Here is a 24,086-nt window from a genome sequence, read left to right as displayed (position 1 = left end):
CATTTGCTTCTTGACTCAAGACATTTCCTTTTTCTCCTTGACTAAATTCACCACCTCTCTCATTACCTAAGGTCCCCTTACCTTGTTAACCTGGCCCTTTCGTTCTACTGGAACTCATCAGTCCTATGAGCACCTACACTCCGTCCACCAGAAAAAGTGGTATCTACCAGTGGTCACCCATTTTAATTCCACTACTCATTCCCATTCTGATCTGTTATTCCATGGGCTGCTCTACTATTGCAACGAGGCCACACTCAGCTTGGAGGAACAATGTCTTGTGTTTCATCCGGGTAGCCTCCAACTCAATGGTATGAACATCAATTTTTTTGAACTTCCCGTAATGGGTTCCTCCCCACTCCTCTCCTTCACCATTCCCCATCCCCTTTTCCCTCTCTCACCTTATCTCCTTGCCTGTCCATCACCTCCCTCTGGTGTTCCTCCCCCTTTTCTTTCTTCCATGGCCTTCTGTCCTCTCCCATTGGACTCCCCTTTCTCCAGCCCTGTATTTCTTTCACCATTCAACTTCCCAGCTCTTTACTTCATCCTTCTCCCTTCAGGTTTCCCCTAAGACCTCCTGTTTCTCTTCGACCCCTCTCCACCTTTTAAATCTACTCCATCTTTTTTTTTTCTCCAGTCCTGCTGAAGGGTGTAAGGATGAAACATTGACTATGCTTTTTTCCATAGATGCTCCCTGGCCTGCTGAACTCCCCCGGCTTTATGTGTGTTTTGCTTAGATTTCCAGCATCTCCAGGTTTCCTCCTGTTTGAGCCCTGTTAGTCTTTAAAATCTCTCCACATGTGGACTTGCGGAAATACATCTGTTCCTAATTAACTCCCCCCCCCCCCCCCCCGTTCCTGCCTAACACTATCATAATTTGCCCTGCCCCCTTTTAATACTCTCTGATGTGGTCCATACATACCCTCGTTTACAGCTAAAAGAGTTGTGATCACTATTTCAACAAGTCGTTCAGATTGAACTGGTGATAATGTGAAGGTAACAGCAGATAAAGAACAATTAGTGTTTTTTAGATTATCAGTGAAATAAATCAGATTATCCACAGTGTTGTGAAAGATGCCTCCCATTGTCCCACGATCTCTTTGACCTCCTACTGTCAGGCAGAAGGTACTGCAGCATAATAACAATGACAGGCCTGGAAATAGCTTCTTACTCCAGCCTGTGAGACTTCCAAACACCCTGCTACCTCCCAGTGTACATTACCTATGATTGTGCGAGTAGCATTATACTGTTGTATATTTAACTTTATGTCAATTTGGACATCTACTGATTATTTTTATTATCTGTTAATATTATTGTGCTCATATTATTTTATGTGCTGTATATAGATATATATATATATATATATATACTGTTTTGCACTTTGGTCCCGAGGAACAATGTTTCGTTTAGCTACTTACACGTGTATGGTTTAATGGCATTAAACTTAATCTTGTGAAATACTCAGCATTTGTAGGATCCTATAAACAGTTTGAGTGGCATGTACAGGAAATGGGCATTTTTCTTCTCAATAACATTTCTTTCATACATTGCAAATAATGTTTGAAATTAAGATACAACTTAGGTTGGCAACCAAAATCTTAATATTAATAACTCTTATAAAATGACCTACAAAGCGAAGATCCACAGTTTGAATCTGATCCTCAAGATATCAAAGAAGGAAGAGTTCCATTCATAAATGGAATCCTGCCTCCTGAGAACCTATATGATCATCTCACATGCTGTCAAGTCTTGACGAGGCTAACTGGTATTGTCAATAGCTAGGTAAATTAAGATTTCCACCTGACAGATAAAATGATGTGTTTGAAGAAGGTTCATTTGTCATTATTACATTGAAAAATATATAATCATGGCACCAATAGAGTACTGAGAGCAACTCTTGACATCACACTTGCAGGGCTTTGGAGGGAGTACAATGTAGATTCACCAGAAGATTGTTTGGTCCTTAAGATTAGACTCCAAGGACAGATCAGAACACCAGAAAAGTATTCCACAAAATTCACAAAGGTTATCAGGTAGCCAGTTTGAAGTTTTCAAATTATTAAAAGGAGCCAGTTTGTCACGCACCCCGTGACCGGGTTAAGAACCAGCAGAAATGGAAAAAACTTTGGAGTCTGGTATTACTATAACTAATAGTGTTTATTAGTAAACTAAGCAATACAGGACTATGAAATGCAAATATATGAAACAGGTTAGCAATGATATATACAGAAGTGTGGAGATAGGAGTCAAAACCAAGCTCTTTCAGAGCTGGGGTAAATGGATAGAGTCTTACAATATGATGCAGAGTTCAGTTCGTGTCGAGGTAGTTGTGTGAGTATCCTTTTTTGGGGGGGGGGGAGAGAGAGAGGAGGGAGGGAGGGAGAGAGAGAGAGAGAGAGAGAGAGAGAGAATGCCGTTCCCGTTGTCTTCCTGTTGTGGTCATACCATACCACATACGACCGTTCTTCTGTGGTGGACCTGTTACGAAGGCGAAGGTGGACACACAAACAATTCCCCACCAGTCGCACCTTTACACTCTGTGAGCCACTGATCAATTCCCTGAATCGCTCCTCCAAAACGCTCACCTTCATGTGGGTGCACAAAGCTTGTTCAGTGTCCCGTGATGTGTCTCCCTGTGTCATAGCAGACCTGTTTTTTATCACCACATGCTGGATACCGGCTGTCCATCAACCAGCTCCGCCTTGCTGTCTCTGCAGGAATCTTAACAAGCAGGCAAAGTCCTTGGTGAAAAGGTAAATAATCAGCTGAGGAACCATAACATTAAATCTTGTCGCTCTCTCTCTCTCTCTCTCTCTCTCTCTCTCTCTCTCTCTCACATCTGCACTGGAAACCTCCCCCTCTCTCTCTCAATACCAGCACAGTTCATAGGGTCAACTCTGGACTCCACCTCACACTAAGTTTGCTCATCACAAGTTAGTTAGATCAGGAGAAATGATTTCCTCTGGTTAGTGAGTCTAATAACGGGGAATACAGTCTAGAAAGGAGAGGCAGCGCTTTCAGGGGTTATGTTAGGAAACACCTCCACATATAAGATTGATGCTGTTCAGGAATCTTCTTCCACATATAGCAACTGATGAGAGTTAAAGTTAACACGAGTGAATCTGCAGCTGCTGGAAATAAGTAAAAAACACAAAATGCTGGCAGAACTCAGCAGGCTAGACAGCAGCTATGGGAGGAGGTAATAACGACGTTTCGGGCCAAAACGGGACTCCTGAAGAAGGGTTTCGGCCTGAAACGTCGTGATTACCTCCTCCCATAGATGCTGTCTGGCCTGCTGAGTTCTGCCAGCATTTTGTGTTTTTAGAGTGAAAGTTAAGTTGTTCACTTTAAAATGTGTGACTGATAGATTTTGTTACCCACGAGTGTCTCCTTTTAGATACATAAAGTAGATAGCAGTTCACATTAACAATGAAGATACTTTATTAGACAGAAGAAATGCTTACAGTGAGGGAGAATATCCTTGTGTGTGGAGGCTGTTCCTTTACAGGTAGAGCAGTTCTGTCACTTCTACACTGAGACACTGTGGTGATACACAGAAAGCAGCTGGTCACATACCATACTTAAAGGAATATGCACCCGATATTACATTAAGCAAATCTGTTACATTGAAGGAATATGATTATTAAAGGACCCAGGACACACTCTCTTCTCATTATTACAATCCGGAGGATGCAGCTGAGCTTGAAGACACACACCCAATGTTTTAGGAACAGCTTCTTCTGCTCTCCTATAATTTCCAAACAGCCCATGAACCCATGAGCACGACTTCACTATTTAGCTCTCATTTTGAGCAACTTACTTCTCATTGTAACTTATTATAATTTTTTTTACACATTGCACTGTACTGCTGCCACAAAGCAACAATTTTCATGACCTAGGTCAGTGATAATGAGCTTGGTACTGAATCTGATCGTGGTTAGTGGATGGAGTTAACCTGCTGGGCAGTTATATAACTGAATGGTGGAACATTCAGTGAGTTGGTGGGGGAACAGAACCACAGATAAAATCTTCATAACTATCAGGTAAAATGAAAGCTAAGCTGACAACTTGCTATCCTTGTTTTGCACTATCGTCTAAAATGTATCCTGCTAAAGTTCTCCAAGAAACACCTTGTTCTCTTCTCCAGTCCGATGCATGTGAAGCAGGGCATTGAAGGATTGGGTTCCATTCTTGGTATATGGGATTAACGTAGATGTGCAAGAAGGTTGAAATGTACTTTATGAGCAATTTCTGTAATATGCAACACTGTGATTGAGGTTTTGTGTATAATTCCAACAGCAAGAAGAAAAAGAATGAGGGATCAATCATTTCTCAATCAAATTTACTCCAAAGTGGGAAATCGGAAAGGTAAAGATAGGTTATGAGATTTATTTGGCAGAAAAGGTTAGGGAATATCCCAAGAAGTTCCTGGCTTTAGTCAAATAAAAGAATGGCTAGGGAGAGAGGAGGACCCCTTGGAGATCAGCAGGGCTGCTTATGTCTTGACCTGCAGGAGATGTACGCCATTTTTAATGAATATTTCTCCTCTGTGTTTACTGTCAAGAAGGTTGTGGTTGTTCATGAAACAAGGGAAACAAATGGAGATATTTTGGAGGACATTCATATTACCAGAGAGAAGGTATCTGCAGCCTCACATTGCATTAAGGTGGATTCATCCACAATACCTGACCAAGTGTATCTTTGGACTTTGTGGGAAGCTAGAGAGGACATTGTGAAGGCCCTGTGGGGATAATTGCTTCAACATTAGTTGCTGGTGAAGTTCCTGAAGATGGTTAATGTTGTTCCTTTGTTTAGAAAGGGTTGCAAGGATAAGGCATAGTAGTCAGTAGTGGAAAGATTCTGGAAGAGATTCTAAGGGACAAGATCCACCAGTATTTGGACAAACAGAGCTTGATTAAGAAGAGTCAGCATAGTGAAGTCATGCCTGACTAACCTTTTAGAGTTCTTTGAAGAAGTAATCTGAAAAGGTAGATCAGGATAGGAGAGTGCCTATTTGGACTTTTGAGAGACCTGCAACAAAGCCCCTCACGGTAGACTGGTCTGAAAGGATTGGTTCCATGGAATTCAGGAGAGCTGGTTATGTGGATTAAAAAATGACTCAAAGATAGGAAATAGAAAGTGACAGTTAGACGTTGTTCCTTGAAATAGAAAACAGTGACTAATGATGTGCTACGGGATTGGTGTTGGGATCTTTGGTATTCATTACTCATATAACCGATTTGATCAGTAAGTTTGTAGATGACACAATAATATTAGATTAGATTCAACTTTATTGTCATTGTGCCAAGTACAGATACAAAGCCAATGAAATGCAGTTAGCATCTAACCAGAAGTGCAAAAGAATAGTGTTATTTACAAAATAACTGTGATTAAAAAGTAAGTGCTACAGCACACAAATAAAGAAGTACTAAAACAGTACAATATGGGTGCAATACTGCTTAGCGCTGTGATGTGAGGTTCAGCAGGGTCACAGCCTCAGGGAAGAAGCTCTTCCTGAGCCTGCTGGTGTGGGAGCGGAGGCTCCTGTAGCGCCTACCGGATGGGAGGAGAGTAAAAAGTCCATGGTTAGGGTGAGATGCATCCTTGATAATGCTTTTCGCCCTGCCCAGGCAGCATTTATGGTAGATGTTCTCAATGGTGGACAATTGGGTATCAATAATCTGCTGGTTTTTTTTCACCACCTGCTGGAGTGCTTTGCGGTCCAGTACAGGACAACCGCCTTACCACACTGAGATGCAGTTGGTGAGTATGCTCTCAATGGTACAGCAGTAAAAGTCTGACAGTATCCTGGGACAGAGGTGAGCTTTCTTGATGCTCCACAGGAAATAAAGGCACTGTTGTGCCTTTTTGATCAGGATGGAGGAGTTCAGGGACCAGGTGAGATCATCGGAAATGAGGACACCAAGGAATTTGAAGCTTGATACACGCTCCACTACAGCTCCGTTAATGTAGATGGGGACATGAGTGTGGTTCCTAGCATGTCTGAAGTCCACAATGATCTCCTTGGTCTTCTGGGTGTTAAGGGCCATGTTGTTGTCGGCACACCATGCAGCCCCGTGCCGGACCTCATCCCTGTAGGCCGTCTTGTCATCCCCTCTGTTCAGGCCAACCACTGTGGCGTCATCTGCGAACTTGATTATGGAATTAGAACCATGTACAGGAATGCAGTCATAGGTTATAAGTTGTTGATAGTGAAAGGGAGTTCTTGTAGATCACAAAGGGATCTTGGTCAGTTCAGGAAGCAGGCCAAGGAGTGGCAAATGGATTTCAAAAAGGTAAGTGTGAGGTGATGTATTTTGGAAAATTAAACCAGCATAGGACTTGCGCTATGAATAGTAGGGCAGCTGGGAGTGTAATGGAACAGAAAGACTTAGGAGTACTTGCATAGCATGTTGCTAGTGGTGTCAGGTAGCCAAGATGGTGAAATAGACATGCTGGCCTTCGTCAGTCAGTGTATTGAGTATAAGGGTTGAGACACTATGTAATTGTATAAATGGTTGGTGAGGCTGCACATGGAATGCTGTGTGCAGTTTTGGCTATGCTTTTTATATGAAAGATAGTGTCAAACTGCAGAGTGTAGGAAAGAATTAAAAACATGTTGCCAGAACTAGAGGGCCTGAGTTATAGGGAGAGGTGGGCCAAGCTATCTCTTTATTCCTTGGAATACAGAAGATTTAAGGAAATCTTATTGAAATGTATAGACAAGCTGGATGGTAATAGTCTTTTCCCAGGGTAGGGGAGTAAAAACTAGGGAGTATAGATTTAGAGTAAAAGAGGAATAGATTTAAAAGGAACAGTGGTTGGTGACTATGTGGAATGAGCTGTCAGAAGAAGTGGTAGAGACAGGTACAATAGTAGTATTTAGGAAGCATTTGGATCATTGCATGGAGGGGTGGGACAAAGGATATGCTCTGAAAGCAGGAAATTGGGACTAGCTGGTGGGAACTGTGGTCTGTGTGAACTCGTTGAGCTGAAGAGCCTATTGCTCTATGACTCGATGACCGAGATTATAGAGTAATGTGTAGATTATTTAATAATGTAAAATGTTGACTTCAAGCTAAACCATTGAAAATTACTGAAAGCAATAACTATTTAAATTGAAGTGTACAAATGGAGAAAAATGGTCATGAATACTTTACGGGTAGATTGATTCTTATAATAATGAGGCATGAAAATATTGTATTGTGTAAAGCTACTCATGCAGTTGACCTAATTTTAGTATTCCGTGTGTAAAAGAACATTTTGAGATAAAAATTATATCTTCTAAGAATCCTTAGATAGCTGATATTACTTTATGAGGATTCAATGGATCGAGCAGCCAAGCATTAATATACAAATGGACAAAGTTCAAGTATTTCATATTGTATTTTTTGATTTCAGGGCATTTATAATGAATAATGTAAAAGCCATGTGTTGGGACTGGAAGACGTTATAGACATATGTGTTATGTTAAAATAGGAATTAAACTACATCTCACAAAATGTTGGAGGAACTCAGCAGACCTGGCAGCATCTATGGAAAAGAGCACCGTCAACATTTTGGGCCGAAATCCTTTGGCAGGACTGAAGGGTTTCAGTCTGAAATATTGACTATACTCTTTTTCATAGATGTTGCTTGGTCTGCTGAGTTCCTCCAGCGTTTTGTGTGTGTTGCTTGGATTTCCATCATCTGCATATTTTCTTGATTGTGATTAAACTACATCTCATGATTCTCAAGTATTTTCAAAGAAACAAGTACTGGCATGGATCTCACTCAAAATGCTGGTGGAAAGCATCTATAGGGAGAAGCGCTGTCGACGTTTCGGGCTAACTCGTGTGTGTTGCTTGAATTTCCAGCATCTACAGATTTCCTTGTGTTTAACCGACATGGATCTAGTCTGTTTGAAATGTCCCTTTCCTGATGCCTGTAACGCTATTCTACCATAAGTTATTACTTATTACTTAATGTTTATTTCAAATAATTCACATTTAAAGTCATGCATAGCTTAAATGTTATTGTGATATCATACTTGTGCAGGATGGAAAAGCATATAGGAAGAAACAATATTGATGATTAAATATTAATAGGTGATAGAGACGTACTCACATGGCACCCATGCATAGCCGTATTGCAACCATACATTCTCACATGGCAACCTAAGTAGAGGCAATAAAATTTTTGTATCATTATATGTAGTGACGTATTCTCGCTGCTCTGTGATGTTTACTTTGCTCTCCACAGTAGTGAGGCTGTGAGCCTGTGCCGGCTTCTCCAGGCTTCGTGTCTGCGAGCTACGCGGCAATTTGCCCCGCTGAGTGATAAACTTAGGCTGAGGCAGTGGGCCTGCTCCAGGCTTCGTGTCTGTAGACTCACTTTCACTCTGAATGCTGTTGCTTGCTTTTATTGCACAATTTGTGTTTTCTCCCCTCTCTCTATACATTGTGTGCGTGTTAGTCCTTCTTTTAAATGGGTTCTTTTCGATTTTTTGCTTTGTGTTTGCTGTAAGGAGAGAAATATCAAGGTTGTATAATTTATGCATACTTTGATAATAAATATACTTTGAGCCTTTGAATCTCACTTAATATAACGGGGGTGGGGGGGGGGATGGTGGTGGAGAGTTTTATATTTTTACACTCGCTCTCTCTGTCCTTAGGATATTGACTTCTTGTTCAACATTCTGGTGTCTGAACTGTCATTCAATAAGATCATGTAATTCCACCTCATTCAAGTGGAGATTCCAGAGGCAAGCTTGAACAATGGCTCCATGGTGCTTCCAGCTGAGCTCAATCAGTTCTCAGTGGGAGTCATGGGAAAGTAATCAGGGTACAAATACTGGCTGATTTATTCCTGGCTCATCTCGGATGCACTGAGGCCATGTGGAGCACCACTACTCTCATGATAGCTAAAATTAGTAATCTTAGACTACAGCTTGAAGGTGCATTCTTCTGGTTCTGTTCACCACCATTATTACAATAACTGCCCTTTGCCAACTAAAATATCTCAGCACTTGCTCTTTTTTGTGTGGATGGTTCTATTTTAATTATGCTTTCAGACTTAATACTTAGAGTCGCGTTATGTAACATAATCCGTGCAGCATATGTCAGGAGATCAGCTCTTTAAATAAAGCAACTATTTGTAACATTTTAGTCAATATGATACATCACAAATCCGTTGTTCACTGAGTTAAAAGTTGAACTTTTTTCTCAGTGCAGCCTCTGTAGAGTCACAGTGCAACGTAGGGGAGAAACAGGCCCTTCAGCCCAATTTCCCAATCCAAGCTTATCTCAGTTTCCCACATTGGCCTGTAATCTTTCCCATCCATGTACCTGCCCAGGTATCTTTTAACATGAGTCAAACACTTCCTAAGGCAGCTCATCACATGTATGTAACACCCTCTGACTGAACAAGAAGCCCTTCAGGTCCCTTTTAAATCTTTCCTTTCTTAAACTTTGGTCCCCTACTTTTTGATTCCCTTTCCCTGGGGAAAAAGACTCAGCATTCTTGCACTAACATTTTATATCTTGATTGCTTAAAGACTCTTAAAACTCTGTTATTATTTGAGTTGAATATCAGTGATGGAGAATCCGTACTGGGTTGCGTAATGATGAGGACATTCCTTTTCTTCTCTGTCCTGAATGGGTGAACTAAGAGGCTGCTTTCCCTGTTTCTGGAAACCCCAGCCGCAAGACCTGAGCTCTGTATCCATGCAGCCATATCTTCTCAGAAATTAGCACACCAAAGAGTGCTATATGAGGTTATTCTTATCCTCAGCCATTAGGTTCTATAATGAGTCAACCTAAAGCTGGGGAAGTGATGACACCCTCCTGTTAGACTGCTTATGGTGACTTATTTTTAATTCTTTCTACTTATCTTCTAATATTTCCACAGCTGTGCACTTGTAATGCTACTGAGACTCTGTAATTTCCTTTGGAATCAATAAAGTATTTATCTATTTCAGTGACCTAAGACTTGACCACTTATTCTTCCAAACTCACAAGAGTGTAGTACTAGACTGCATGATCCCGTTTCGTATGCCAAACTTGCCAAGCCAGAAATCAATTCAGTGAACTTTATATTGCAAATATTAAAATCCAGTACATTCCTGGTTTTGCATCTGTTTCAATGCATAACTATGTGATTTGTTTGCCATTAATGCATTTACTTTTAAAAGTGCTTTGGTTAACATGGAAGCCATAGTTCATAATTTAACTTTACCTCATTGAGTTTGGCCTGGATTTTGCTGGGAAATGCTGGTCATTTTCTATGAATACCATTAGGTTTGAGATTTCTGTGCTGGAGTCCAGCAGTAGATTATAATTTTATGGCAATTCTACAGCATATATAGAATATATTAAAAATCTGCTGGAACACTAGCAACCCGATTCAAAGATTTCATTGGAGGGAATGGCTGCTGGGGACTGAGTAAGTGTTGGCAGTTTTTGTTTCTTTTTCAGCAACACACTCAAAATGCTGGAGGAACTCACCAGGCCTGGCAGCATCTATGGAAAAAAGTACAATCGATGTTTCGGGCTGAGTCCTGCCAAAAGGTTTTGGTCCGAAACGTCGACTGTACTTCTTTCCATAGATGCTGCCTGGCCTGATGAGTTCCTCCAACATTTTGTGTATGTTGCTCGGAATTCCAGCATTTGCAAATTTTCTCTTGTTTGTTAGTTTCTTTTTAATTATCTGAGTTCGCTCAAATGTTTTTAAATGCTTTAATTTTTTACCTCTGTATCTTTTAAAATGTTGGTCAATTCTTTCAGTTCAGTCAACTGATACCTAAAACTTCAAGAATATTTGAATTTTTAGACACTTCCACGGCAGAATTAACACATTTTCAAATTCAATGGACATTTAAAAAGAGAAGAAAGCATTGTATATGAAATACTATATTTACTTCATTACAAAGATGTAAAAATATCAGAAACAGAAGCAAAAGATAGCCAATTGGCTTTCCAGACCAGCTTCCCTATTCAGGAATATCGTGGCTGATTCAATCATGCCTCAGTACCACTACATTTCAAATATCAATCAAATTCCCCCTTGAAAGTATTCTATTACTTCACCTCCATAGCTCTTTGGGACAGAAATAGAGTAGTCAGAGAGATTAAGTTCCTTTTCAGCTACTTTCTCCTTATCTAGTTCCAGATATCCTTGCTAGAGGAATCATGCTCTCAGCATTCATGCTGTCAACCCCCTGCAGAAGTTTACATGTTTCAATAAGATCATCTCTTGCTGTTCAAAACTACATTGAGTATAGGCTCAGCTCTCCATCCTTCTGCCAACTTTGCTTCATCAATGTATATCTCTTTGCAGACTCCTTGTATCCTTCTCACAACTTGCGTTTTTGTATTGTTACCGGTAGTTGATTTGACCACAGTGCATATCATTAATTCATGAAATTCTCAAAGTATAGATTGTAAATAGTTGAGGCACTACACTGATGTTTGTGGCACCCGGTAGCTACTGACTGCCAAAGTTAAATGGACCCGTTTATCTTGGTCTCTGTTTTCAAGTGATTTAGTCAGTTCCATATCCATGTCAACATACGGCACCTACTCCTATGTACTCTTGTATGAAATTCCTCATTAAGCATCTTATGGAAATACAGATAGACCATGTTTACCAGTTTCCCATTATGCACCTTGTTATGCCCTCAAGTATGTTACAATGTAATTTTGAGAATGTACATTTTACCAGGCAGGACAGATATCTGGTAAATATAGTCAAGAAAATAATTCACTGATCTTCCACCTCTTTGCACTCACTGATTTCCCAGTCTTGTTGCTACAAGACCAGTGTCTAATTTTAATACAATAATGTAAATATTGTAAATAAATGATGTAACTGATTTTTTACTCATGCTACTGTTTTCTTATTATATGGTCATCTTTGCTTGTATTGTGCTTAATGTTTTTGCCAGTAATTTAAAAGTAGTTTCTAATTCAGCCACAAAATCTCACCAATAGTCTAATACATTAAGTAAAGCAGGGTTTCCCTAACCTTTTTGTGCCATGATCCCTACCATTATCTGGGGACCCCATGTTGGGAACCCCTGAAGCAAAGGTTGCAACATTCAACTTAATTTGAAAAGAAATAGCCCCAGTCCCAGGACTTATTACTTCATAAATTATGCAATCTCACTTTGGATCCCTGTTGGCTGCACATTTGCCAATTTGTCACCCTTGAACAGGGTATCCTAGCTACCTGCCTCTTGGTTTATGTGAGTCATTGGGCATGGTGTGGTTTAAAGCGATTAAAGCATGCAGAGATGCATAGGTTACCTGACTGTGGGTGAAAAGAGTTTAGAGAGGTGAGACAAGAAGTGTCCTGCTCCGGGTGGTGATTGATCCTGCAACAGTGGCCCTGCTCTCTGCAGGATGTAATGTATACATTTCAGTTCAGGGAATAAATCCAGATTGACACTTTATTGTTGTATTGAGAATACTTCATAGTTAGAACTATTTTGTGGGCAAGATGTTAAACTTAAGTGCCGTCTGATTGTGAAAGGTCATATTTTGATGTAGTTTGATGTAGAGAGGTGGAGTTACTTCCTACTGCTCTGGCTGATAATCACCTACAGTCAACATTGTTAAAACAGATTATCCACTCATGGTGATACTGCTTGGTGGGAACTGTGTCTATGTAAATTGGTTTCTGCCTTTCCTGGACTATAGCAGTGACCACATTTTGAAGTACTTAACTGACCTCGAAGCATCTATATGAATGAAATCTTTCCTCGTTAGTGGACAAACCCAATATAAGTTTATGAGATGAGTGGAGGAAGTGCAATGAAAGTGGCATTTATCATTCAAGAGTAAAAGTTACGCTGGAAAGAGATCCATGTCATCTTGTCATCCATGGCAAGTGTGAATTCTTCACCTCTGTCAAGGCTATCTGCACCTAAGCATCCCTTCACTGAGAATGAGGGTGAACTCGGTTATCATGCTTCAGTGACAGACACTTCATACATGCAGCAAGTGATATTTCAAATACCTTGAGTGCAACCCTGTTGTAAACACAAGTATCTCTCACTGCAGCCCACAGCAACCTATTCAGTTCAGCTTTGCTACCACTCTTGGCTGACAGAAGGCTGAAAGTTCATATCTCAAATGAAAAACAGCAAGGCCTTTTGAGAGATGGTATACTAAGCAGAGAAGTGAGCAGAATACTAAACCTCAGCAGTGAAAAGCTTCAGTTTCAAGTCCAAAATCCTATTGTCTACATTTGGGAATACACCAGGAGACATGACAGCTGCTGTAATTGTGACCGTCTTCACAACAGGAGATAGGTGACTACAGAGGGTTCATTGCCAAGGTCCCACAGTTGTTTCCTCTCAAAGGCTGAAGACCAGCCCCTGAATTCTACTGCAGATTCTGTTCTTTCAGGGGCACAGTGAACATCAATTTTGTGCACATAACAACTTCAAGAGAAATGCAAGAAGCAGCACCACCCATTTTACAATCTTATTAAAAGCATTTGACTCCATTAACTTGGATGGAACGTGGAATATCATCCTCAAATCTGATGCACTGAAATTCATCTCAATCTTACATTTGCTCCTGAGGGTATGCTTGCTGTAACACTGAAAGACTCATCTACAACAAACCAGTCTCAGCCAAACAAGGCCGACTCATTGTCCTGACATTCTTCTCTAGCTTCCTTGCTGCAATCCCTGCAAAAGAAAATAGCAGAACCAGATCTCAACTTATCTTCTCCTCCTTCCCACCTACCTGCCCTGTTGGGCACTCATGCCTCATTGTGGAGGAGACTAGCATTCCCAAATTGTTTACATCAGTTAACCCAAGCCCCAAAAAACCCAGATTGGAACCAAGTCATCCTTAGTCCTAAGGACCACACCAAATATGACACTTAACCAAGGATGCTTAAAAAGGCAATTGTGAACTAGGTATTGTTTAATTAACCAGATACGATTAGGGAGCTTAAGGTAAAGGAACCATTAGGAGACAGTGATCACAAGATAATAAAATTCGCCCGGCAGTTTGAGAAGGAGAAACCTAGAGTGGGGTATGGAGAGGATGATTCCAGTAATGGGAAATTTTAAGGCCAAGAAAGTGCAGCCTCAAAATAGAAGCACCTCCCTTTAGAATGGAGATGAGGAGGAATTTCTTTAGCTAGAGTGTGGTGAATCTGTGGAATTCTTTGCCACAGACAGCTGTGGAGGCCAGGTCATTGGGTATACTTAAAACAGAGGTGCATAGGTTCTTATTTAATAAGGATGACAAAGGCTACGAGGAGAAAATAGGAGAATGAGATTGAGAGGGATAATAAATGAGCTATGATTGAATGGTGGAACACACTTGATGGACTAAATGGCCTAATTCTGCTCCTATTACTTATGGTCTTATGGACCCTTTGAATACATTGCATTTTTTTTGTAAGTACTGATCATTATATTCCACAGTACTATTTTTGTGCAGATATGTTCATGCATTTTATGTATTTGCTCTTCTTGGGCAGCTTTACTTTGAACATTAACTTTCTTCTCAGCTTGGGGCATGTTAGATCAACTAGTGAATTACACAAGTTATTTTATATATTGGAACTGCTATTTTTAGTTGCAAAATGCAGAAGTTATGCAGTTTGTAATAATGTTCCATGGAGTTATACATTTGGGCTATTTATTATTTAGCCACAAATCCAGATTTAGGCTCTGAATTTTAGCATGGTAATTGCAGGCAAATGTCAGGAGGTTAGTTTTCAGATCAGAAGTTGGGTCAGCTGTCAATGAATGGATTCTTCTAATTTGTGTCAGCTGCAGAACTTTTAAGTATATTCTGCATTTGGCAAGGACGTGGTTATTTAAAGAAGCTCATGGATACTGGGATAAGGGAATTTTGTAATTAGCTGCAGCAATTGAATATGTTTGTGGGTGATTATGCACTTAAACAGAAATATGGGTGAACTTAAACATACTGATTTGAGTTGCTTTTATGTTAATACAATATTTACATAAGGGGGTTTAGATAATTTCATTTACACACCTGTATCTGTTGGCGTGCAATAGATGAAAACCATACTTACAAGCTGTAAGGAGCAGTTTGCTGAGGAACATGGGGATGAGGTTACAGCTTTAAGAATGAAAATCTTTGCTGATTGCTAAGTGTAGGTTTGGGTATGGGTGTGTTGCTGCTTAACTCTTGAATCTATTCTTGAGATTATTCAGGTTAACAATTGAAGGAAGAGTGGTCACATGCCATCACACAATGCTGCAGCACTTGACACACTGACCAATCAGAATCAGAATTAGGTTTAATATCACTGGCAGATGTCATGAAATTTATTAACTTTGCAGCATCAGTACAATGCAATACATGATAAATATAGAAAAAATCTGAATTACTGTAAGTATATATATATGTACATTAAACAGTTAAGTTAAAATAAGTAGAGCAAAACCAGAAATAAGTTTTAAAAAGCTGTGAGGTAGTGTTCATGGATTCAATGTCCATTCAGAAATCGGATGGAAGAGGGGAAGAAACTTCTTGAATTGCTGAGTGTGCACCTTTAGGCTTCTGTACCTCCTTATATACTTCATTATGAGTTGAGCAGATTTGGTTTGTTACCTATAACACTGAAAGCTTCTAAGATGACCATGGGGAGCATTCTGACAGGCTGCATAACCGTCTGGTATGGGGGGAGGATGGGGGTAGCTGGTTACTGGATAGGATCAAAGTAAGTTGCAGAACATTGCAAAATTAGTTCCATCAGGGGTGCTAGCCTCCGTAGTATCCAAGATATCTTCAAGGAGCAGTGCCTCAGGCACACATTCTTCACCTGTTATTCTAAACCATAGTTAGTCTGCATGCAAAATTGATCTGTAATGCCAATAGAAATTAGGGCACCACAGCCCATGGGAAAGGAATACAGAACTACAAGAAAACATTATTCCTGCAATGGGCAATGATGAAATTGTGCTGCAGTACTGCTTTTGCCATAGTTTTCCTATGATGATTGACATTAACCACATTTTTCTGTCCCCTCAATGTTCTTAATTTTTAGTCCAATCTGATCTACCAGTCTATTTCTCTGAAGGTCTATCACATAAACGGAAAGGACAAGGTTAGGACAGGGTGGGCTGGAAATCAAAAATGATAGAAAAGAATAAGCTCTTTATGACTACAATGGGGCAAAGAACAACAAGGGTGGTGATGAAAAGAGAAGTGATGGAAATCGTGTTTCTATTAGACATCCCTCACTATTCAACTGCTTCAAGTCCTACTGCCCAATCTCCTCTTATTAAGCTCTGAAGAGAATAATACTTTTACTCTGACCCTGAATCAAAAAATAGACATTATATTCCAAAGTTTCAATTTCGAAGGCTGTGCCATGATGAGCAACTATCAACAATTAAGCTTTGGTCTTCAGTAAACCACTTTCTCGTCGTCATAATGATCACTTACGTTAATTGCTGAACTATAATAGCTCAGTTTATTGGAAGCTGAACCACACAAATGCATTTTTATTATTGTGGACTTGACTCCATAATGCATACTTGACCCATCATCCATCTTCCATGAGAATTAAGCTCCTTCAAAGCTCTATTACCAAGGTACTAGGCACTATCATGTTTTCCTTATCTATGGTTTCAGTATATACTCACATACAGTACATTGGTATCTAGCCCACTAGCATGTTGCAAACTTATGCTCAAATCTCTGTTCAGTCTTGTTCCTCTTGATGCTTTTAATGTCAAGTACCTTATTTAAGTACCTTGGATTTCTTTTTTCTTGTATTATTTTACATTTGTGCAATCTTCTGTTTTCCTAACCATGAACCAAATGTGAAATTCAAGATATGTAATGCTGTGAAGTGGTTGGGAAAAGTTGACATAGTAGATGGGGTGGAGGGCAAGATGTCATTTTTCCACTTTGCCTGAGATGGCAATTTTGGGACGTTGAAAGAATCAGTCCATGGCCTGAAAGTGCTCTAGTTGCTCTTCTTTGTCAAACATCAATGATTCCATACCACAACGTTAAAGAAAAGCAGGGGAGTTATTCTTGATATGAGCACTTCCTGTGACTAAAATTGGCTGCTGCATTTCCTATTGTATAACTGTTTTACAAAAATAACTTTATTGCCTTTAAATGCTCTCATAAACTCCTGAAGCAATGAAACTTCCAAGAAGGCATATCTTACCAACATTTTATTCTACTCCAATTGGAAGTCTTCAACCTAAAATATTTAGTTCTGTTCTCTTTTCACAAACATTGTCTGTTCTGCTGTGTTCATGACAGTTTTTGCTGTTATTACTCTAGTAATTGTTCTCGCTTTTGTATACATATCAGCTATCCTCTGCCTTTATTGCATGTTTCAGTGCAATGTATTTTTTGAGTTACATATCCTGACCAGAGCCATCAAATGTCATTCAAGTGATAAGCTATTCAATTCTGGAATTATTTTTGTGAACCTCTATTTCATTGTCCCCCATTAGTATCTCTCCAGCAATGTTTTCCAGTGGTTCGATAACCACTCTCACCTCTTTTTTACTCTTCGTGGATCTGAAGAAATTTGGTATCCTCTTTAATATTACTAGCTAGTTTACTTTTGTATTACATTTTTACCTTTTTAATGATTTTTTTTGTTGCCTTCTGTTGGTTTTTAAAAGGATCCCAATCCTTGAATTTCCCACTATTTTTTGCTCTATTATATGTCCTCTCTTTGGCTTTTATGTTGGCTTTAACTTCTCTTGTTCATCACGGTTGTATCATCCTTGATTTAGAATACTTCCTCCTCCTTGGGGTGTATATATTCTGTGCCTTCTGAATTGCTTCCAGAAATTCTAGCCATTGTTGTTCTGCCATCATCCCTGCCAGTGTTCTTTCCTGATCAGTTCTGGCCAACTCCTCTCTCATGCCTCTGTATTTCCCTTTATTCCACTGTATTACTGATACATATGATTTTAGCTTCTCTTTCTCAAATTTCAGGATAAAATCAACCATATCATGATCACTTACCCCAAAGGGTCCTTCTACCCTAAACTCTCTAATCAGTTCAGGTTCTTTGCACAGCACCCAATCTAGAATAGCTGATCCTCTAGTGGGTTTAACCTTGAGCTGCTCTAAAAAGCTATCTTGTCGTCTCGTCGGCATCTTAGAAAGTCCCTCTCCGGTAATCCAGCACCGACCTGATTTTTCCAGTCTACCTGCATAGTGAAGACTCCTATGACTACTGTAACATTGCTTTTTGGCATGCTTTTTCTATCTGTCATTGTAATCTGTAGGCCACATCCTCACTACTGTTTGGGGGTCTGTAATACAACTCCCATCAGGGTATTTTTACCTTACAGTTCCTTCATTCTATCCACAGTGATACAACACCTTTCATCTCTATGCCATATCTTTCCAATGATTTCATTGACTTTTTTATCACCAGAGCAACATCAACCCCTCTGCTTTCCTGCCCATCCTTTTGATACATTGAGTATCCTTGGATATTAAGCTCCTAGCTATAATCTTTCAGTCAGTGATGCCTACAACATCATACCCACCCATCTGCAACCGTGCTGCAAGTTCATCGACCTTACTCCATATACACAGTCAGATATGACACCATCAGGCCTGTATTCACCCTTTTCAATTTTGTCCACCTTTTGAGTTGCAGCTCATCTTATTGACTGCAATTTTGTCCTATCAGCAGCTTCTCCTCACTACACATTGCTTCTGTTTGTAAACGAGCTGCCTCATATTCAGCACAATTACCTGCCTTTCCTACAACTTGCATTGAAATATAGGCAGCTCAGGACACTATTCAAACCATGCTCAACATTTTGATTCCTAACTTTGTCTGAGGTCGTACCAACATCTGTCTCCACAATCTCTCCACTAAATGTTCTGGTACTTTGACTCCTACCCACCTGTAATTCTAGTTTAAACCCCACCATACAGCATTAACATCCTGAACATCCTCTGCACAGCACCATCCAGAGACAGAGAAGCAGCTTCAGCGGCAGGTTGCTGTCAATGCAATGCTCCTCAGACAGGATGAAGAGATCATTACTCCCCAACGCCATTCAGCTCTACAATTCAACCACCAGGGGCAAGACATGTTAAAGTGCCGGGGTTAGGACTGAGCTTAAGTTACCACTCAATGCACTTCAGTAAACTATTTAAGAGCTTTTTAAAAGCTATTTATTAATGCTTTTTGGGAGGGTGATTTTAGATGCATATCATATTTATACTGAGTTAAATACTGTGTGTAATTAGTTTTGCTACAATAACTGTATGGGACACTGGAAAAATGTTAAATTTCCTCTTGGGGATGAATAAAGTATCTATCTATCTATCTTAACATACCTTCCCACGAGGATATTAGTCCCCCTCCAGTTCAGGTACAAGCTGTCCCTTCTGTACAGATCTCACCTTTCCTGGAAAACAGCTCAATGATTCAAAAATCTTATCCTAAACCAACTTCTTAGCCATGTAGTAAATTGTGTAATGCTCCTAGTCCCAGCCTCACTAGCACGTGGCACGGGTAGCAGTCCTGAGGTCACAACCCTAGAGGCCCTGCCCTTTAACATAGCATCTAACTCCGTGAACTTCCTATGCAGAACCTCATCACTCATCCTACCCATGTCATTGGTAGCTACATGAACTACAACTTCCTGCTGTTCACCCTCCCACTTAAGAATGCTGAGGATTCGATCCGAGATATCCCAGATCCTGGCACCTGGGAGGCAACATACCATATGGGAATCTTGTTCTGGCTCACAGAACCTCCTGTCTGTTCCCCTAACTAACAAATCCCCTATCACCACAGTGTGCCTCTTCTCTCCCCTTCCCTTCTGAGTCACAGAGGCAGACTCAGTGCCAGAGATCTGACCAGCGCAACTCTCTGCTTGGTCATTCCACATGCCAGTACCCAAAGTGATATATCTATTGTTGAGGGGGATGGCCGCAGTGGTATTCTGCACTGGTTTCTTATCCCCTTTCCCCCTCAGGTCACCAAGTTTCCTGTGGGTTGCACCTTGGGTATAACTACTTTATATGTCTTATATATCACCCCTTCAGCCTTCTGAATGATCCAAAGTTCATCCAGTTCCAGCTCCAACTCCTTGACGCGGTTTGTTCGAAGCTACAGCTGGATATAGTTCTCACAATTGTAGTCGTCAGGGACACTGGAGGTCTCCTCCCACAAGAGCAGGATTTCACTGCCGTACCTGTTATCCCTACTGTTGTAGCTGAGCAGATATAAAGAAGAGAAGGAAAAAAAACTTGAGCTTTATCTTCCTTTGCTTTCTTTGAGTGAAGCCTCAAAGAGCTAAAGCCTTAAGATTATTCATCTGTGTCAACTCTGATAATGGCCTCTGCTCTTGCCCCCCCCTTTCTTTAATTTACTCTTACTAATCAATCCCAAAAGCTAATTGTTTGCTGGTTAACTCTCTATTACGATGCTGTAACCTGCTCCTGCCTTTTAAACTTGGGCAGTGGACCTGATTGAAGTCCCCTCCTCTCCAACTTTCCAATGTCTGGATGAGCTGCTGGTCAAAGCTCTACATCCTTCAGTAAAACAAGTCATTGGATGCTGTGGCTGAAATCTATATACCTTGGGCATCCCATTCACATTGGTGAAAGGGCCAAGAAGCAGATGACATTAAAGACAACACAGAAGTTTTATCAAACCTTTCAAAAGGTAATCAGATACAGTTCTGAAGGAAGTAAATAGTCATAAGAATATAAGAAAGGACCTGGAACTACAAATGATCAGATGGTTTTTACAGAAGTAAAACTGGTGCCACTTTGATGGATTGAGTGATCTACTTCTATGCTGCTAAAAAAAAAACAATGACTAGTTTCTTTCTACTGTGCAAGTGGAACTATTTTATCTATTAAAAACCTTCACAATTTTAATAGGATATTTTAGAGTCACAGAATTACAGAGCACAGATAACCACGTGGCCTAGGGATATGAACCTGATTTCTGATTCTGATCATTCCATTTGCCTGCATTTGGCCCATATCTCTTTAAACTAGGGGTTCCCAACCTTTTTTAAGCCAATACTACTATGGAAGGGGTCTATGAACCCCAGTTGTGAACCTCTGCTCTAAAGCTTTTCTAACCGTGTGTCTGGTCAAATATCTTTTAAACTTTGTAATTGTACCTGACTCTACCACTTTCACTGTCAGCTCAAGCCATCACCCTTAGGGTGAAGAAATTGCCCACTTTGAAATCTTTTCCCCTATCTTTATTCTATGGTCTTACACTCCCCTATCCTGGGAACAAGATTTTGACTATTCACATTATCTATGCCATATGATTTAGTATGACTTTATAAGATCACCCCTTAGCCACCAATGCATCAGGGTTAAAAGTCTCACCTGTTCAGTCTTTCTAGCATCATCCTAATGAATCTCCTCTGCATTAATGAGAAAAAAATCCCAGCAACTTCAGCCCCCTCTGTTGATGGTATCCTGCACTTTTCAAAATAAAGACTAGAACTAAGCGCAAATTTCACCTCTTGGGAATTAATCTGGAGAATTAAAAATTATAGTTATTAAAGAAAAGAAACTTCTTTAATTTTCATTAATACTAATTTAAACAAGATCTTCAAAGCCATGATACAGTATTTTTCAGAAGATTAACGTACAATTTTTGAAATGTGTTTGCAAGAAGCAGGAAATTGTAATTTGTATTAGAGATAATACTTCATTAAAGCGCAGAAATACATCTACTTAGTGCACTTCAGAAGACATTATAAAAATGACCTTGGGACCTGCTATTTTTACACTTGAATACAAAAGCTTTGCCAGTTCAGAAAGAGAAAGATGAATCTCCATAACGAATTAATCTCATAAATGCAGTAAAGCATCTGTTATTAGTCCAGTAGAAAAAAGGTCAGCATTTATATGGTATGTAGAAAAAATACACTTCAACACCAGTGTAGTTTTGTGGTAGGAATAAATGTGATGTCCTGAGGCTACTTACCATGTCTTAGCTACTGCAAATCTAAGGAGCAAATTAAAAATGCACAATGTCATATATTTATTTACAGTAGAACTATACAGCTCTGTTTTGAAGTCTGTGTTGATGAAAGTCTGGCCTTCTGTATGTAAATATCAGCAACAAAAGGAGCTATAGAAATGAGTAATAAAAATGACCAATACATGTTTTGAAAGAGGAAGAACAAACAGTGTATTATCCAGAAAGACCCTGGAGGAAAATGTGGCAGATGACAATTGGGTAAATGGTTGCTACTCAGTAACAAGGCAGGGGAGTGCTTTCTCGGTAGCATTCATGACAAATAGACTATGCAGAATTATTGCAGTGATCAAACTGAAGAAAAAGTGACGTCTTTCTAAATCAGGAACTCTCTGAAGTTGTTGTCACACTCATAATGGGAGAATAGACTAGTTTGTGCCAATTAGATCCTTTAACATTCCTTATCAGTTTATAAAGTCTTCTGCTTGGCTCTATCGCTAGCATTCTTCTGAAGTCTGACTGTAGAAAGATAATACTGGAGAGAGCTGAGGAACTGTTGTCCTCAACAACTTCAAGTGAACCACGTACTTCTGCGATCCAGAATGCCACACATTTCGGAATATGCATATTACAAGGTGAGAACTAGGTACATTTTCAGAATATTTCCAGCTGTTTATAGCAATGATTTGCTAAATTCATATATTTTAAAGCTTTTGCATGCAGACTGAAGCATTCATGATTCCCTCCCCACCCCCCAACCTTCTTTTCCACCTCCACCACCACCACCATTACTATAGTTCAGCAGTCTCTTGGTTTCTAATGCTACAATGATGCCATAGAACAGGTTTTGTTTTTAGCATCGTTTCTAGTCTACAGCACATAAATTTTTAAGTCACTTGCTTGGAGATAAATCTCTGTGTTTCAGTACATTGCTCCTTTGGGGAAACAAAGGTTATTATCTTTGCTATGTTTAAATATCCAAATACTAATTTCAGTGATCAAACAGATTTTATTATACGGAAGATTATGGAATTTAGATTCTTTTCATCATGTGTTGCAATACATCAAATAAAAGAAACTTTAATATGGCTTCTAAAGTAGAAATGAAACTCTTGGAACATCACAGAGTTGATATGTCATGAGGGAATCAGACATTATTCAATGGGTTATATCTTTGAATGCACTCATGACTATGGTAATCATTGTTTTTTCTATTTAAAACTGTCTTTGGACATTCCCATACATCAAAGTAAAAGCAGAATAGTAGATTATGCTTATACACAACAATGATCTTCCTTGTATTTCAGTGTCAACTCTGTTAATGTAAACCAAACATCAAGATAGTAGACTTTGGAGAAGCTGAAGATTTGTTTTGTTTTCTGATGTTGTAGAGTGCTGGAGGCCACAAATATATTTGTAATGTGTAACTGTACACAGTGGTCCTGTGCTCTATAACCGTCGACATGCGATGTTAACAAGGTTATCAAAAAACTTTCACACTATTTTCAACAGGTCCAGACACACCTGGAAAACTCGACCAAGTTTCATATCCACCAGACACAGAGGCAGCAGGTGAAACAGTACCTGGCACTGGGCACCAAGCTTTCCAATCAGAGACTTCCCATTCCTCACTCACATCCAGGAGAGTCTGTTGGGGCACCTCCTGTTATGAGAAATGGTCATATCCCTTCTGGCAGTGAAGGTAGTATGCCTGACAGTCCAGTTACACTGCTGTCCCTAGGAACCAATCATGAAAATGAGGTAATTTTTCTTTTACTATATTTGAGTGCTTTTCTTACGTGCAATTAGAATGCAAAATTGTTAAGGGCTCCTCAGTGTTAATTTAAAGTTGTATTAATGCTTGAAAATTGCATGCAGGGCCTATTTGAAGGAACATATGAACTTCTTGTCAGTCATGAAACAAGTTAGTTCATCTTTTCCTCTACATCGTTCCCATTGTTATAATTTTAGAACTACTAATAAGGATCCAGCACAATTCTAATTCAGCTTGTGTACGTACTGAAATGTTTCATACTTAGGTGCTGTTTTATATAAAAATGACCAAATGACAAAGCTACTTATTTAACCATAAACAGGAAAGTGATGTAAAATTTTGCAAGCTCTGTAATTCCACCATTTGGCTGTGCATT

The 24,086-nt window shown here is 39.7% G+C and overlaps 1 protein-coding gene across 6 annotated transcripts in view; it reads left to right on the top strand.

Moving 5' to 3' along the window:
* Positions 1-24,086, top strand: part of LOC132398607 (transcription factor EC-like) — a 74,251-nt gene that overhangs the window by 21,242 nt on the left and 28,923 nt on the right. For 3 of the 6 annotated variants that reach the window (XM_059978263.1, XM_059978265.1, XM_059978264.1), the window contains exons 2-3: positions 22,438-22,571; positions 23,449-23,697. In XM_059978263.1, the coding sequence (XP_059834246.1) occupies positions 22,539-22,571; positions 23,449-23,697 (282 nt within the window). In that variant the 5' untranslated portion in view covers positions 22,438-22,538. The remainder of the gene's footprint in view (positions 1-22,437; positions 22,572-23,448; positions 23,698-24,086) is intronic. The other 3 variants (XM_059978268.1, XM_059978266.1, XM_059978267.1) reach the window with 1 other exon arrangement.

Source organism: Hypanus sabinus, chromosome 8, assembly GCF_030144855.1.
Source record: "Hypanus sabinus isolate sHypSab1 chromosome 8, sHypSab1.hap1, whole genome shotgun sequence".
NCBI classification, from domain to species: domain Eukaryota; kingdom Metazoa; phylum Chordata; class Chondrichthyes; order Myliobatiformes; family Dasyatidae; genus Hypanus; species Hypanus sabinus.
This window is presented reverse-complemented; position numbering and strand designations above follow the sequence as displayed.